Source organism: Helicoverpa zea, chromosome 25 (assembly GCF_022581195.2).
Source record: "Helicoverpa zea isolate HzStark_Cry1AcR chromosome 25, ilHelZeax1.1, whole genome shotgun sequence".
Lineage (NCBI taxonomy): Eukaryota > Metazoa > Arthropoda > Insecta > Lepidoptera > Noctuidae > Helicoverpa > Helicoverpa zea.
In genome coordinates this window covers 5,294,498-5,309,162 of record NC_061476.1, presented here as the reverse complement: position 1 = coordinate 5,309,162, position 14,665 = coordinate 5,294,498, and the positions used below count along the sequence as shown (strand labels likewise).

Sequence of the window (14,665 nt, the reverse complement as noted above, 5' to 3'; positions counted from 1 at the left end):
ATTTTCAATACCGTTTATCGAATTTATTTTTACATATTAGATGATTAATACGTACAGTCTTGGGAATATAAAAAAAACGCTATATTTTACAACAAATTCAATGTTATTTCGTTAGGAGTACTTCAGTACCTCCAACATATATACACTTAAGAGTAAAAAATAAAATTAAAAAGTGGCATGTATGGTCGCTGCTATTTCACCATACTTTATATGTACTTAGACATTACATTTATTTACATAGGAATTAATTAAATGAGCATTTTTTCTAATGCAACATTATTATTTATTTCATTTTTTTTTATCTCAAAATAACGTTACAATATTCAAGTGAGATGGTACTTTTTTATCAATAAATATTCTTTAGCTCTTTTGTCTAATTTATACAATTATTTTTATCTATCTATTGTAGTGGCAACATTCATTATTTTTAACAAAAATGTTTGGGATAGTAACACTGAAAGACATTATATTTTTAAACCCAGAAAATAGTAAATATATTTAGAAAAAAAATGTTTTGATCATCGTTTCAAATTATATTTTCCGAAATTAATATATTTTTCCAGTGTTACTGTTCCACAGGCGTCATTTTAGGGTGCGTCCACATCTGGCGAATGCGCCGCGAATGCGCAGCACGCGAGCCGATCGCGAGCTGTTAGCGAGCTGCGCGCGTGCATTTTTGTTCGTGCGCCGCTTCTGCGCCGCCCGCGCGCAGCTCGCGCGCGACCTAAGCGCCGCACGCGAGCGGCGCGCGACGTCTGCCATCTTCGATAGTACTGAGCCAATATACGGAACTGTAAGGGCGAGAACTGATTGCGCGCAGATCGCGCGCCGCTCGCGCGCCGCTCGCGCGCTCTATACGAGCCTTGCGTGAGTTGCGCTAAAGAGGCGCACCGAACTATTGCAGTGACTGCACGCGCGCAGCTCGCGGACAGCTCGCGATCGGCTCGCGTGCTGCGCATTCGCGGCGCATTCGCCAGATGTGGACGCACCCTTATATCAACATATATTTTAAATCGTGCTTTTAACGTACTTTATTTCTTTTGAATTGAACTGATACAAAAAGGTTTCTTTTTTTAATAAATGGCAAGTCATGAAGTCCGTGCATTAGAGTTTACAAGTGAAAACAGTAAAACATTTTTAGAGGAATAGAAAAAATGTTTATGCTTAGATAATTTGTTTGAAATAAAATGCGGATGAACTCTGCAGAATTATTAAAACTCCGCAGTATGATTACAACTCTGCAGAATGCATTGTCATCACTATAATCATTGCAATTTCTATTATTATTTTAGTCTTTGCACTTGTTATTTCATTGTGTTGACTGGGGAAAATTCAGATTATTATATCACAATATTATTTATGATAATTATAATATGGTAAGATTAAGATGATCGGGCTAAAACATATTTAATTCGTACAGAGATTTCAACACCTGCTAAATAATTTACATGTAACTACAACAGTGCAATTATAATTATGACAATTTATTATTTTATGGATATGATGAGGGACACAGGATATTTAGAACTGATATAAATCTTTTTTATAAAATTGTAATGGTCATAGACATTCAGACATAACAGAATACAAAACACAAAAATTCATTTTAAAGATAATTTCAATAAAATCACCAGGTTATTTCAATCACCATTTTGCAATCATTTATTAAAATTATCTCTAAAATTAATAAAGTACAATATGCAACATTATTACCAATGTTGAAAACTGTACTAAATACTTAGAATTATTTTGATAATAATCTTAACATTAAATATGGACAGATTGTTTCAAATAAAATGTTTACTGATATCACATACATTTAATTCTTTATTTAACACTAAAACGGATTAGGATTCTGTAACTTTAAGTGTCTTAAGTCTAAGTGGAAAATTATATTCGAATTTCGAGCTGCAACGCAAAATGCAGACTTCAGTATAACTCTGCAGAATGAGTTACACGCTTACAGTAGAATTCAAACGACGCTTGTCAAACGAAATCTCAGAAGATATATTTTACATAGACCGTATTGACTAAAAAGTTAGCTATTTACAAAAGGCCGTTACAATTTATTATCTTAATTACGTCGTGTTACATCTAACATTTACAATTTTACATTGATTTAATTCGTTAAAGTCAAATGGTTCATGGCTACAAAATTATTCTCATAATAGTACGTTTATTCACGTAAAAATATTTGCTCAGAGAAATTAAGTAAGTCGAGAAATTAAAACAAATCAATATGAACTGTACAGTGTAAGTTTAATTAAGTTACTTAAATAAAATAGCTTTAAAATGCGTGTTTTGCCTTCTTCAGGCATACTTTAACTCACCACTTTTCACTGTCGTGTTTGTCATTCATTTAATGAGCATAATTAAATGCATCACACTAAGAGTTTACTGGCTCAAGTGTTTACTTATAATATCAATATAAACTTGACACTTAATATAGCCAGACAGTCATTATTTTATCAAAAACTGAGTTCTGTCGTGTACGACAGATTTATGGTAAATCAGGTATGCGAAGGCTGAGGGTTTGGAGACGGATCCTTCATGGAACGGATCCTCAGGAAACCGTCTTGAGCCACCAGCATACTGTTCCCCTCAGCCTCTGGCGGGATCTCATCCTGAGGTTGGGAGTACGAAGCCTCGTAACTGCAGTTCCTAGGAGCTGGTTGAGGCGTCCCTCCTAACGCACAGGGGTACCCTCTCTCGTTGGGGTCTTCTGAAAACCCATACAAGTCAGTAGACTTAGGCCTATCGGGGAATCCATTCCCTTTACCACGCTTCTGGCTCCCGCTAGAGTTGACCATGGAGGTTGACGGCGAATTTCTACGCTGCGAACTCCTGATCTGTTGGCACGGGTCGTTACTGTAACTTCTGTTAGGGTTCAAAGTCTGGATGCCAGAAGCGTGGTAAGAGGCATTTTCCGTATTGTAATTGCCATATTCATCAGGCGTATGCGGCTGATGGTAATGATGACCAATCGCGGAGTCATATCCCATCGTCATACAGTTCTGAACATTCTTGTTCTTAGCTCTATGCTTTTTCCGAGGATTGCTATTAGTTCTAGACGACACTCTGTCATAAGACATGTGCTTGAAGTTGTGTGAACTGCGGTTAGACCCTGCATTGTAATTTTGGTTCTTGATGTCTCTGATAAAATCACTGTTACTTCCGTATTGGATGACGTTGTATTCGTGGTCTAAGGGATCATCACCCTGAAGGGACTGTATAGCTGGATCGCAGTTCGAATAGTGGTCGTCTGACGCAGACTCTATGCCGTTATACCCAGCCATGTTCGGATGGTGTTTGATCAGGTGGTTAGTAACGCCCTGGCTGGAAGTCGCATTACTAGATTCCGTAGAGCTACTGTGGCCTGCGTTTGCAATAGAACTATGGCCCGAGTAGTTCTCAGTCCCAGAGTTGTTGTCGCAGTTTCCTGTCAAGGTGTTAAGTTGGAATCTCTGATGGTCTATCCCTGGTCCGCAGCATGGATCAGGCATGGCTGGATGGTGGCCAGTTGTCTCGTAAATTGGCTTTCCAGTCCTCATCGTGTAGGTATGGAGGTTGGTGTTTGTGTTGCAAATCGCAGGGTAGTCTGACTCGAATTGTTCGTTGCTGGAACCAGCTCCGCAAGCGAAAAGACCAAGGCCTGATATTTTGTGACCGTCAGCCTTTTCATGCTGCAGAGCTATCCCAACTTTCAGACTTATGACCCATGAGATTAACGCAACTATACTTACCTCTAGAAGCCTCAGAGAGAACTGGTAGCCCCATTGCAACCAGTCGAACTTGGTCATGTTATGTTGATTTATTCCAAAGATACCGAAAATCTGCAATGCTGCCATCAAGATAAAAAGTAGCGCAGTTGCTAATTTTATTTGAATGGCGTGCTGCAGATTTTGGAAACCATTAATATACGTATGACTCTTTTTCTGTAAAACAGTTTTGAGCATTTTATATACATATAAATAGCAGAGACCTAGTGTTAGGCATACTATTATAAATATAATCTGACATGTAAGACCTAATACCCTCTTTTCGCCGCCCTGCGTATTTCTATTTATTGTATTACTACTTTCAAAGATATGCAACATTATGCAGGACAGTATGTGTAGACTGCCTCCTAAAATTATAGTTCTAGGTCGTAGAAGGAATGAACAGCATGTATTCTTAAAATTAATACTATTTGTTAGGAGGAATAGTATGATACAAGCGAAAGCTATGCTAAGGAATATTTCAGGGACGTGAAGAAGTATTTCACTAATGAATTTGTGAAGGGAATTGTTGATATTATACGGATCGTAACACATGTAGAATATTCTTAGGAGACATACAAGGACCAAAATCAAATGGAGTATTATGAAATAGTACTGCGTGAACAAATGTGTGTATTTGTTGTAGCAGACTATCTTGAAGATGGAGTAGACAGCTAGTATCGTGAACATGACTGTCACTAGGTATATGTGGAGGTTCCAAGCGAACGGCCAAGCCGCTCCTGGCCTCTGGACCGGCCCTGAGTTCTTTGAATCTTGCTTCAAGATTTTCTTATCCGAATTCACATTCGCTAGATTGTGGTACCTCTCTGTCGACATTTCGGGGTCTTTAAGCTCGAAACCAATAGTCGTAGCAGGAGTGTACTCATCTCTTCTGCTATCGTTCGCTTCTGTTTGCTTATTAGTAGCATACTGAAGATTTCTCCTCGTATTTGTTTCTCCATTCTGGTCTACAATTAAAGGCCTATCTAGATTGTTCATTTCTGGATCTAGGACTGCTAAAACCGATCCTTCGGTTGACGAATCCCTGTTTGAGTCGCTCAACGTGACTCCTACTTCCTTTGTGACGAAGATATCACTCTTTGAAGTCTTCTCTTGGTTGTGTTGAGGTTTAGCAGTAACTGTTCTTAGGAGAACATCTGGGATGTCCTCTTTTCTTCCATTGGAGCCCGACAGTATCCTGGATATGGTCGGGATGTTGAGCGAATTCGGCACGAAGTCAGTGAAGTTCGCCTGATCCGTCCCCGGCTGTTTAACGTCGCTGTCTAATTCATCCGGCTGGAAAGATAAAAGTTTATTGTTAGTTGTTATAGAAAATGAGATTCTTGTGGACTTATGTTCTTAATAATTTATAACCGAACGAACATCATATAATTCTGATTTGGTGTATGTCTTTCGTAGAAATGTTTCAAAGATTAACTAGTTCTTTATGTTATCTTGTAAGCTGGTCCTTACCTTATGGCTAGGCGTGTTAAGCGCCTTCTTCTTTTGGGGTTCGATTCCCGCCGGTGGCATGGGCGGTGCCGGCGGAGGGGCTGGCACCTGGGGCGATGAAGTCTCCTGAAAGATTCAAACAAAATCATGTAAGTACATTATATACTTCCAGACTGATATTGTACCGGTATATCTAAATGTGAGTGAGTGTATTTGGCACTGTTAAACCGCTAACTTGAAAAATGATAGGGCTAAAATTAGCTAAAATAAATGCCTGGACCGCTTTCATTTCCATGAGTTGTGACCATGTCACAAATAGAAGATATACCAAATGTTTACATACGCACGAAAACATACACACGGACAATGTAAAACACAATTCACGCAACACAAGACGTGAAATAGAATTCACACAAAATCCGACCACGAGGACTTGTTTAGAACATTGTCGAAACGTAACCACGAAAGCTGTCCCTCATTATAGTTCGGCCATTCAGAGAATGCGTTCCTGACACGTCGCGATTGAACTGACGACGTAACTTTGCAATGGCGTTGCAGTTACGATAAAAATATTTTTGCTGGTTGTTTACCGTTTTAACAATTGAGGAGCATTAAAACAACATTATTATATCAATAATCAATGAATGTTATTACGTCGTCAGTTCAATCGCGACGTGTCAGGAACGCATTCTCTGAATGGCCGAACTATAACTTGTGCCAAAAATATCACATTGTGCCACATTTCCGATAATTACTCACACGAAAATAGCTCGGTTTTCAACAATGGACTAACGAGACCGTGCGAATTCTTACTTGTACATAATATATGAACACGCGGCAAAAGGGACCAGATTATTATCGGCGAATTTGATTTTTGAACTCATTAAAATGTTGAGTAATTTTGGTCTTTACATTTTTGTCACGTAGATATGTCTAAACCACTTTAAACAGAAGAGTTTGTTTGAACTCACTAGTCTCAAGAAGTCATCATCATCCTCCGAGCCTTTTTCCCAACTATGTTGGGGTCGGCTTCCAGTCTAACCGGATTTAGCTGAGTATCAGTGCTTTACAAGAAGTACTGGTTCGATTTGAAAATTATTTAAGTTTTAGATTGCCCATTTACTGAGAGAGGTATAGTCTAATTTTTATCCAGGTCCATGAAGGTTTAGTAAAAAATTGAAGTGCCTACCTGTCCAGGAGGTCTGATAGGTATCCTGTCGTGACCTGGCCCGAGGGAGGGCGGGGGGATAGGCCGCCTGTTGAGATAGTTGTTCCCATCTGTGTTTGTGCCTGTGGAGTTAAAGAAAATTTACATTAAATGGCGCGTAAGAGAAGAATTTTCTGTGTTAGTCCTACTTAATACACCCACAAGTTGGTGTGCATGTTTGATCCTTTCACGCAAAAACTACTGAATGGATTTTGATGAAACTTCGCAGTAACATAGCTTATAAATCAGAATATAATATGGGATACATTTCATCAATGCCTAGGAAGTGATTCCCTCAAGACAGTTGAAACCACGAGAAACAGCTAGCACAATACAAAGCTCCTAATTTCATTATCTTACCTCTAAGTGTAGGCTTGTCAGCGAAGGGGTTTCTGTACTCGGGCGGCAGAGGGGGTGTGAAGAAGGCTCTGCCGGGGGGAGCGTACGAGGGGACCGCCCCTCCTCCCCCCACCCCGGCCAGCAGAGCAGCGCCGTGGTGCTGCGGTGGCCTGCAAAAGTTAGACAGACATGAGACAATGATGTATATAAGAATATAAAATTATTAGGTACCCATGACAACCCCTGGAGGAAACCCTGTTTGTTCTAAATCCTTAGGAGGTAAATTATTATCATTAATGTGAGGAAAAGTCTCTTGTATGTTACGCTACGCTTTCACGGTTGCCAATGGATATGAAATTTTTGTACAGAGATGTATGGTTTTTCCGTTAAAGCTTGTTAGGTTTAATGTTGTTACATTAAACTTACATTCCTCACCAAGCAATCTTTACTTCAAACAATTTAAATACTAGTACCTACTTAGTTTTCTATATACAAAACTTGACTATCAATATAAAAAGTTCTAAAGTCCATTGACACGAAACACAAACACTATATTACGTAATACAACATTCAAAATGCATACCCAACATACAGCATGTTGCCAATTCCTTTAGAATACCTCGCGATGCATATAAAACTAAGTTTCTAAGATGTCTGACGCAAGCTTCACAAATAAGTATATCGCTACCATTGTGAGACAGTTCCAACAAATCGTATTATAACGCTTTTGTGTGTAAGAGGAATAGCAACAGTAAGTAGCCCTACTTTAAAATGTGGGAATAAAACAGTATGTTGTCAGTATGATATCAAAGGAGTACCTAAAGGTTGCTTTTTATGTGTCGTCTCAAGAATTGTATTTTTTTTAACAGAGTAAACTACCTAGGTACTAGTTATATAAAACATATTGTAGGCATGGTCTTTTTAAATGGTCGAGATCAAAATCCGAACTCATACTTAAAACCAACAGAAGACTAATAGGTATACTCAACTCATTTGTAACTTTATAAGGTAGGTAAAAGATGTAAGTATTTTCATACAAGGTTATATGTATCGGTAATCGAGCCTCCAAGGAAATTCATTATCGATAAGATTAGGTATCACTGAGGATCAGATTTGCGTCTCAAATAAGAATATTGTCATTGTCCTAAATTGCCTTTTACCTCACCTACATATGGATACAATAGCGCAGTCTGTATAAATTACCTTTACCTACAATAAAACGGCTGAAGAATTACAGATGAAATTATGAAAACACGCCAGCACATCAAGCTACTGTAATCTGTCAAATTTCTTTAATAGACTTTCAACTTTATCTCTAAAGCATAAGGTTCAATGTCGATTGAGAAACTTTGACAGATTCGTATAACTTAACATGCTGTCATCATCATCAGGACATGACATGTAAAGCTACATTCAACTTGAAAAGTTTGAACCTTCAATGCAGAGTAACGTTATTGTGAGGTGAATTCGTGGCAAACAGTTAGTCTGTTCTACGTATAAACAAATGCAATGTCTGTGTGTATCTTATTACGTATAGGTACATTTCTGAGAAACATAAAAACGTGTTAACGTTATGTTCCTAGTTCTAAGTAAAATTCGTCGCGGTTTATTTTAGAAATTTGAAGACTTAGACGTATCATGAATCTAAATAACACTGCATAGGTACTGTAGACCGCACATCAGTGGTAACTGTCGTGTACCTTAACTCAATAGTAATAAGTACGATTTACCTATAAAACTGTTACCACTGACCTGAAGTTGACTGTACATGCGAATAAGTTTTGTCTGTTTATATGCCCGTTAAACAGGTAAAATCTTTTATTCCGACGAATTGAGAATCGCCTTATTTTTGGGGAGTCGGTTAAAAACTATTAGTGTAGATATCGATGATTTTTTTTAAGAAAACTAGTGGAGTCACGGTAGATACTAAGCTATCAATAATGTTGATTCGTTTATACAACCAAACCCACCCGAATTGTACGCAAGAAAATTGTTTACAAATATCCGTTTTGTTGGTTTTCAAAAGGCAATTAAATACCCCGAATTGGAGCGTAAATTTTATTATAGCAATACCGTATAAGCGAATATTTTTCCAAATGTCGTTGACCTTAAGCCATTAACCAGTTTATAAAGACCTTTATTTTAGTACTGTTTGTTTTGTTGAAGAGATCAGTATTTAAATCGCAGTCTGCTATGGAAATGACAAAAATTGGCAATGTGCCACAGCTATGCCATTCAGTTCGCTTTATTTTCGGTACGCAAACCGCATTTTAATGAGATTCCGTATGAAAAAATCTAGATTTTGAGCTTTAAATAGATACCTGTTGAAGTCACTGCTAAAATTGTTGGAATATGGTAATTTGGCAAAATAGTATCCATTTTTAACCAACTTGAGATGGGTAGTTAATTTATAATGTAAAACTAATCTGTAAATAATATAATAATAGAATATTAAAAGAAACTTATTTCCCACGCATAATAAGCCTTAACGTAAAATTAACAAAACATTTTTGCTCGTAATCTCCTTAATTTACTTCGTGCCATTTGCTAATAGATGGCGTTACTAGAACAATGCGGATTGTTATCAGTTTAAAACTCAGCCCCAATTAAATGGCTATTGTTTTAACTAAGTACATAGTATTAAACATTATTCAGTGTAATAAAAATAGTTAAAACAAACACAATAAGATCGTTGAAAGATAAAATTTGCGTACGTTTAATTAAGTTTGGAGCAAATTTAGTTCCGCTACTCGCCACTAGTTGGCGCTACAAGTAGGATTAACATGTAACGATTTTGCAAGTCCAGTCTACTACTTTATTTTACATTTTAAAACGTGTGTCAATATTGTGACATTTAAATGCGAATTCGTAGGCGTTAACATCTTTAACAAGATGGCTATTTAGATAAATATTGTAATTGAGCCTGCCTTTAGATACAATTAAGAATTTATTTTCTGAATACAGGAATTTAAATTCTTTAGTGGCTGATGCTATTATTGATATCGAAAGGCGATCACGATATTCGTAAATTAAAATCGTAGTGTCTATAATTATCTAACGCCTACGATTAAAACTATCAAAATAATCTAAATCATAATTACTTTTACTAGAAGCGAGAGACTGTATTCAACTTTTATCGTGTAAATCGTATACAAATAACAATTCATACAATCTGAGTTGTAATAAAACCGGGAACATAAACAAGTTTTGTTTTGGCAATAAAACAAAACTGAGTTTCTTGCAATTGTGAACAATGCGGCTAGATTAATGATCGCCTGCAGTCTGAGATCCAGGCTGAGATAATAGACTGATCCGACTTGTATTTTTTTGTTGAGAGTATTCAAATTATATCTTAAAATATTTTAATACCGTAGTTTAAACTGAGACTGAGAGACGCCAGTCTTTAAGAATGAGGTACGTTTAAAAAAAAATCGACTTTGCTTCCGTAAAAAATACGTAATTGACTTCCGTAAGAAATTACTACTAGTGACTTACGGAAGGGTTTCATCATAAGTTAATTTACGCGAGCAAACATACAGAATAATAAATGACCAATGGTTTACTTTAATATAAATGTTTCACAATTAGTCTATCTACATAATTCTATGTAAAAACGTATTTAGTGATATTTTGCTGCCTTTGTCATGGCTTTGTTCATATCATTACGGTCAATTATGGCCGTTCACCCCATGGCAGGTGACGCAAGAATTCATGTTAAATGGAAAACTGATATAGAGTGCTTGTCTATGGTATGTTATGATTATGATATCGTTTGTATTGTCTATGTATTTTTGTTAAAGATAGGATCACTGGATTCGATGTTTGGTAATAATACTAGCTATGGGCTCTGGTTATTTTATATTCCGACGGAAATATACTATCATGGTTTAATATACATACCTATATTTTCCTAGGTGTCGTTTAAATCGGTTGAGCAGTTTTATCAGACGGTCCCACCAGACAGGATTAGACATAATTAGTCATTATTTTTTTGAGGACTTATTTATTTTCTATGTGTAGTATTTACAATTTAAAATGCTAAATTGATTTTAATATTAGATTAACTAATAAATACAGAACGAATTCCCATATTATACTGTCACATAAATAAACTTGTTTTGGAAAGCTTTCATACATGAGTTCATTATAAAAAAAAAACTTGTTATTCAATTAACTACGCGCCCACACCTGTTTTTTTAGCATTTATTTCCTAATTTATACGAAACTAGCTGATACTCACGGTTTTATATACACCCTGCGTCATCAGCCTCTAAACTTGTCCAGGGTAACACGATTTTCATACCAAACATTTTAATCGGTTCAGCCGTTTTACCGTATAGCTTTACAACCAAACTCTCTTTAATATTTAAGTTATTTAAGTTATTATAAAAGTTACTGTAACTATTACAGCCTTTTTATCGTCCCACTGCTGGACACAGGCCTCCTCTCACACGGAGAAGGATTGAGCATTAATCACCACGATTGCTCAATGCGGGTTGGTGATTTCAGACTGTATAGTCCAGGTTTCCTCAAAATGTTTTCATTCTACTTTTTATCAGCCATTGGTGTCCAAGTTATACTTAAAATGTACATACAAACTTAGAAAAGTTGCATTGGTACTTGCCTAACCTGTAATCGAACCCACACCCTCATACTCGAGAGGTTGGTTCTTTACCCACTAGGCCACTACGACTTATAAAAGTTACGACTTACATACACTTACACACTTACTTAAGTACATTGTAGATGGGCATGATTAGATTTAAATCAGATAATAATCTTTTACTGCAATATAAAAATATCAGTCCAAAACCACCGGAAACAGCAATATCGACATAAATCGATTACCCTTCAACCCTAATTAAAAAATAAAACCAAAATATACATTTCCGTATAGGATTTAAACGCGGATTCACTTGATATTCCTTATTTTATACTCTCTAAGCATGATTGAGGTATTGATGCCTTCCTGTCAAAACAAATGACGCCGATTTCAGTGGTGTAAGCCAGGAGAGATATCCTTTGGAGCATTTGCCAATTTTATTTTATTTTTGGCAGTAAGTTAAAAGGCTATATTTAGACATTTCTCATACAGAAGAGGTATTGAAGAACAAGCTTAAATCATTCGCATTTATAATCCATATTTCAAGAAAGAAACTGTTCAGACAGACAGTTATTCTGAATGCTTTCATGACAAAAAATAAAAATATACTTATGTCATGACCATACGTTAGTACAAAATTACGTACCTAAAGTACATTATTTCTGAAAAGTCTGAATTGAGTAAGCATGGTGATTAACACTCATTCCTTCTCTGTATGAAAAGATACCTGTGCCATAAAGATGGCTGGTGATCTTCAAGATCATATCCTAAGTCTTCCTAGTTCTGACACCCTCCTACAGTCGCCAATTCTTCGCATCTCGAAATCGCTAAACAGATTATAAACACGATTAGTCGTGAATCGTGTCCCTTGTAACTCTCACAGATTTGCATAATCGTACTAACGAGACTTTACGAACGACTTATAGGTCGTAATTTTTGGGGCCACAAAAACTGCGGCGAGTAGTCGATCATGGGCCGTAAAATAGACCATTTGACATCTCCGAAGGTCGTCGCCATTAATCTGCCACTTCTGTATGTCTAGTCCCACTACACACAAAATTTACTACACAGATTTTGATTTGCTTTCTTAAAATGGATACTGCATAGAGATTTTTAAGAAAACAATATAACTATATTTTAATAGGCACTATAGGTATAGGTACCGTTAAAAATTAGAAGCAAACCCATGGATTAGCCACATTTTGCACCGCTCAACTTGTCTAACTAATCTGTTTAACTACCTTACCTATGAGAACTTTCTCAACAATGTTATAAGTTCAAAATATTCCAAACACACTCAAGAAAATGTTTGACTACAATAACTTCTGCATAACTATATGAACAAACTAAAATTGATCCATTAGACCCCATCTTACGGTATGCCTATAAAGCTTGCTATCAAAAGATATGGCTTGATCAAGTGCCAAATATATGGGCATATACTGGTTTACGACCTCTGAAAAGTAGGGTTCAACTGTGTTTTAAGGTTATATATTTTTTTTAAAAAGGTACCCACAAGATGATGTTAGTAATTTGTCAAAAAAAATAAGATATTGTAGTAATAACACGTAAAACACTGGTGTATCTGGTTAGACTGGACGCCGATCCCAAAATAGTTGGGAAAAGGCTGGGCAGACGCGATGATGATGAATGATTGTGAAGGGCGGGCGTTTTGGGGGCTGTCTTTTGTAAATTTGATGTTCGAAAAGTGCTGATTTTCAGCCTACTTTGAATAAATGACTTTTGATTTTGATTTTGATTGAATGAATGATGACACGAAAACTGCAAAATAGTCCGCAGTTTTCACAGCCCAACCTTAATTCTTATAAAACTTTTATTGTCACGTATTTCATTAAAACTCAAAGAAAACCAACGAATAGCAACAAAGAATTTAAAAGTTAGTTTTAATTGCTGTTGCATAAATTAAGGTAACTTTAATCGTTCCACAAGTTTAATAAATACAAGTATCATCCATTATGTAATGTAAAATATTATAAATGCAAAAGTCACTCTTGTCTGAAATGAAATCGTTTATTTTGCAAGTTGGACATAAAATCACTTTTACACGTCATTTTTAAGAACGCTGAGGTCTGCATTTCCGCACTGACTGATCCCTGAGAAGAAATGCCGAAACAAACTCAAGGGTCATAGCCTCTTTTAAAGTCCAAACATGTTATAAATCAAATAATATTATGTGTGAGTGTCACCATGTACGCGCTCTGTCTGTCGCTCTTACACGCTAAATATTAGTGAACCTATTTAAAAATTTAGAATACAGATATTCTAAATATGTACTGACAAAAGAACATAGACTACCCTAACTGCGGGGAGCAGCTTGTTATACATATCATGAATGCGATAGTTTTACTGTGAGTTAGCTTTGATTCCAAGAAATTGGTCAATTTTCACAATTTCTAGTTAGCGGTTCTGTGAATAAAGCTTCGAGAAACACCTAACAAAATTTCAGATATTTTATAATTGATGACAAAAACAACGACAGAACATTTATAATAATTTGGATCAATTAATTATGCCCTGTTATTGTGAAATTGTTTTCATTCAAATGAATCCGCCATTCTGACTAACAAAGTTCAACGAAGCTTTTAACTTAGATACAGTGATTGTCAAAGTGTTTTGTAAGTAATGTGACTAGATGTCACTTTCTTATCTGAAAGTATTTGTAAAGAGGAAAGATTATTCCTTGTTTGTTTTAATCGAATAAGCTGCGAAACTACTGAACCGATTCGAATAATTTTTTGACTGTTAGGAAGCTACACTATCTGTGCTGAACACGGGTTACGCTTTATGCGGGAATGGGAAGAAGTTACCCCGGGACGTGGGTAAAACTGCTTGGAACATCTAGTTTAGCATATAACAAACACGGATTTAAAATTAACAGCAGTCCTGTTAAGATTTTCCAACCATATTTACATCATGATATACCGTTAATACTCTGACCTATATAAACTGTATTTTCATTCACAAAACCTCACTTCAAAATTTATTTTTAAAGTAAAAACATCAGCGAAAAACTATAACCGATGCATCACCCGCTTTCAAAACATGATCCTACGAGGGGTCAAGTAAACTTTGAGAATCACTGTTCAAAGTTCGTTCACAGAACTCTCGATCAATACATTTGATTGATCGGTGTTGAGTGAAAGAAAATACTTTTTACTTTTATGTTAGTACTTTATACTATAGTTATTTCTTCTTATTGTTGGAATTTTGGCATTATTTTACAGGGATATTTCTGGTTTCTGAAGTCGAATAAATAAATGGTAGAAAACTTTTACGCTCGATTTT

General features: G+C 36.2%; 1 protein-coding gene across 3 annotated transcripts in view; it reads right to left on the bottom strand.

Moving 5' to 3' along the window:
* Window position 1: 1 nt before the first annotated feature.
* LOC124642762 overlaps window positions 2–14,665 on the bottom strand; it is a 662,223-nt gene continuing 647,559 nt past the window's right edge. For 2 of the 3 annotated variants that reach the window (XR_006985814.1, XR_006985815.1), the window contains 5 exons: window positions 6,778–6,926; window positions 6,400–6,500; window positions 5,232–5,336; window positions 995–5,054; window positions 2–590 (listed from right to left, as the gene is read on the bottom strand). Coding sequence is in view for 1 of the 3 variants with exons in the window: in XM_047181399.1 (XP_047037355.1) it covers window positions 2,511–5,054; window positions 5,232–5,336; window positions 6,400–6,500; window positions 6,778–6,926 (2,899 nt within the window). In the remaining 2 variants the exon portion in view is untranslated. Of the gene's footprint in view, window positions 591–990; window positions 5,055–5,231; window positions 5,337–6,399; window positions 6,501–6,777; window positions 6,927–14,665 lie in introns of those variants that run through there. The other variant, XM_047181399.1, reaches the window with a different exon arrangement.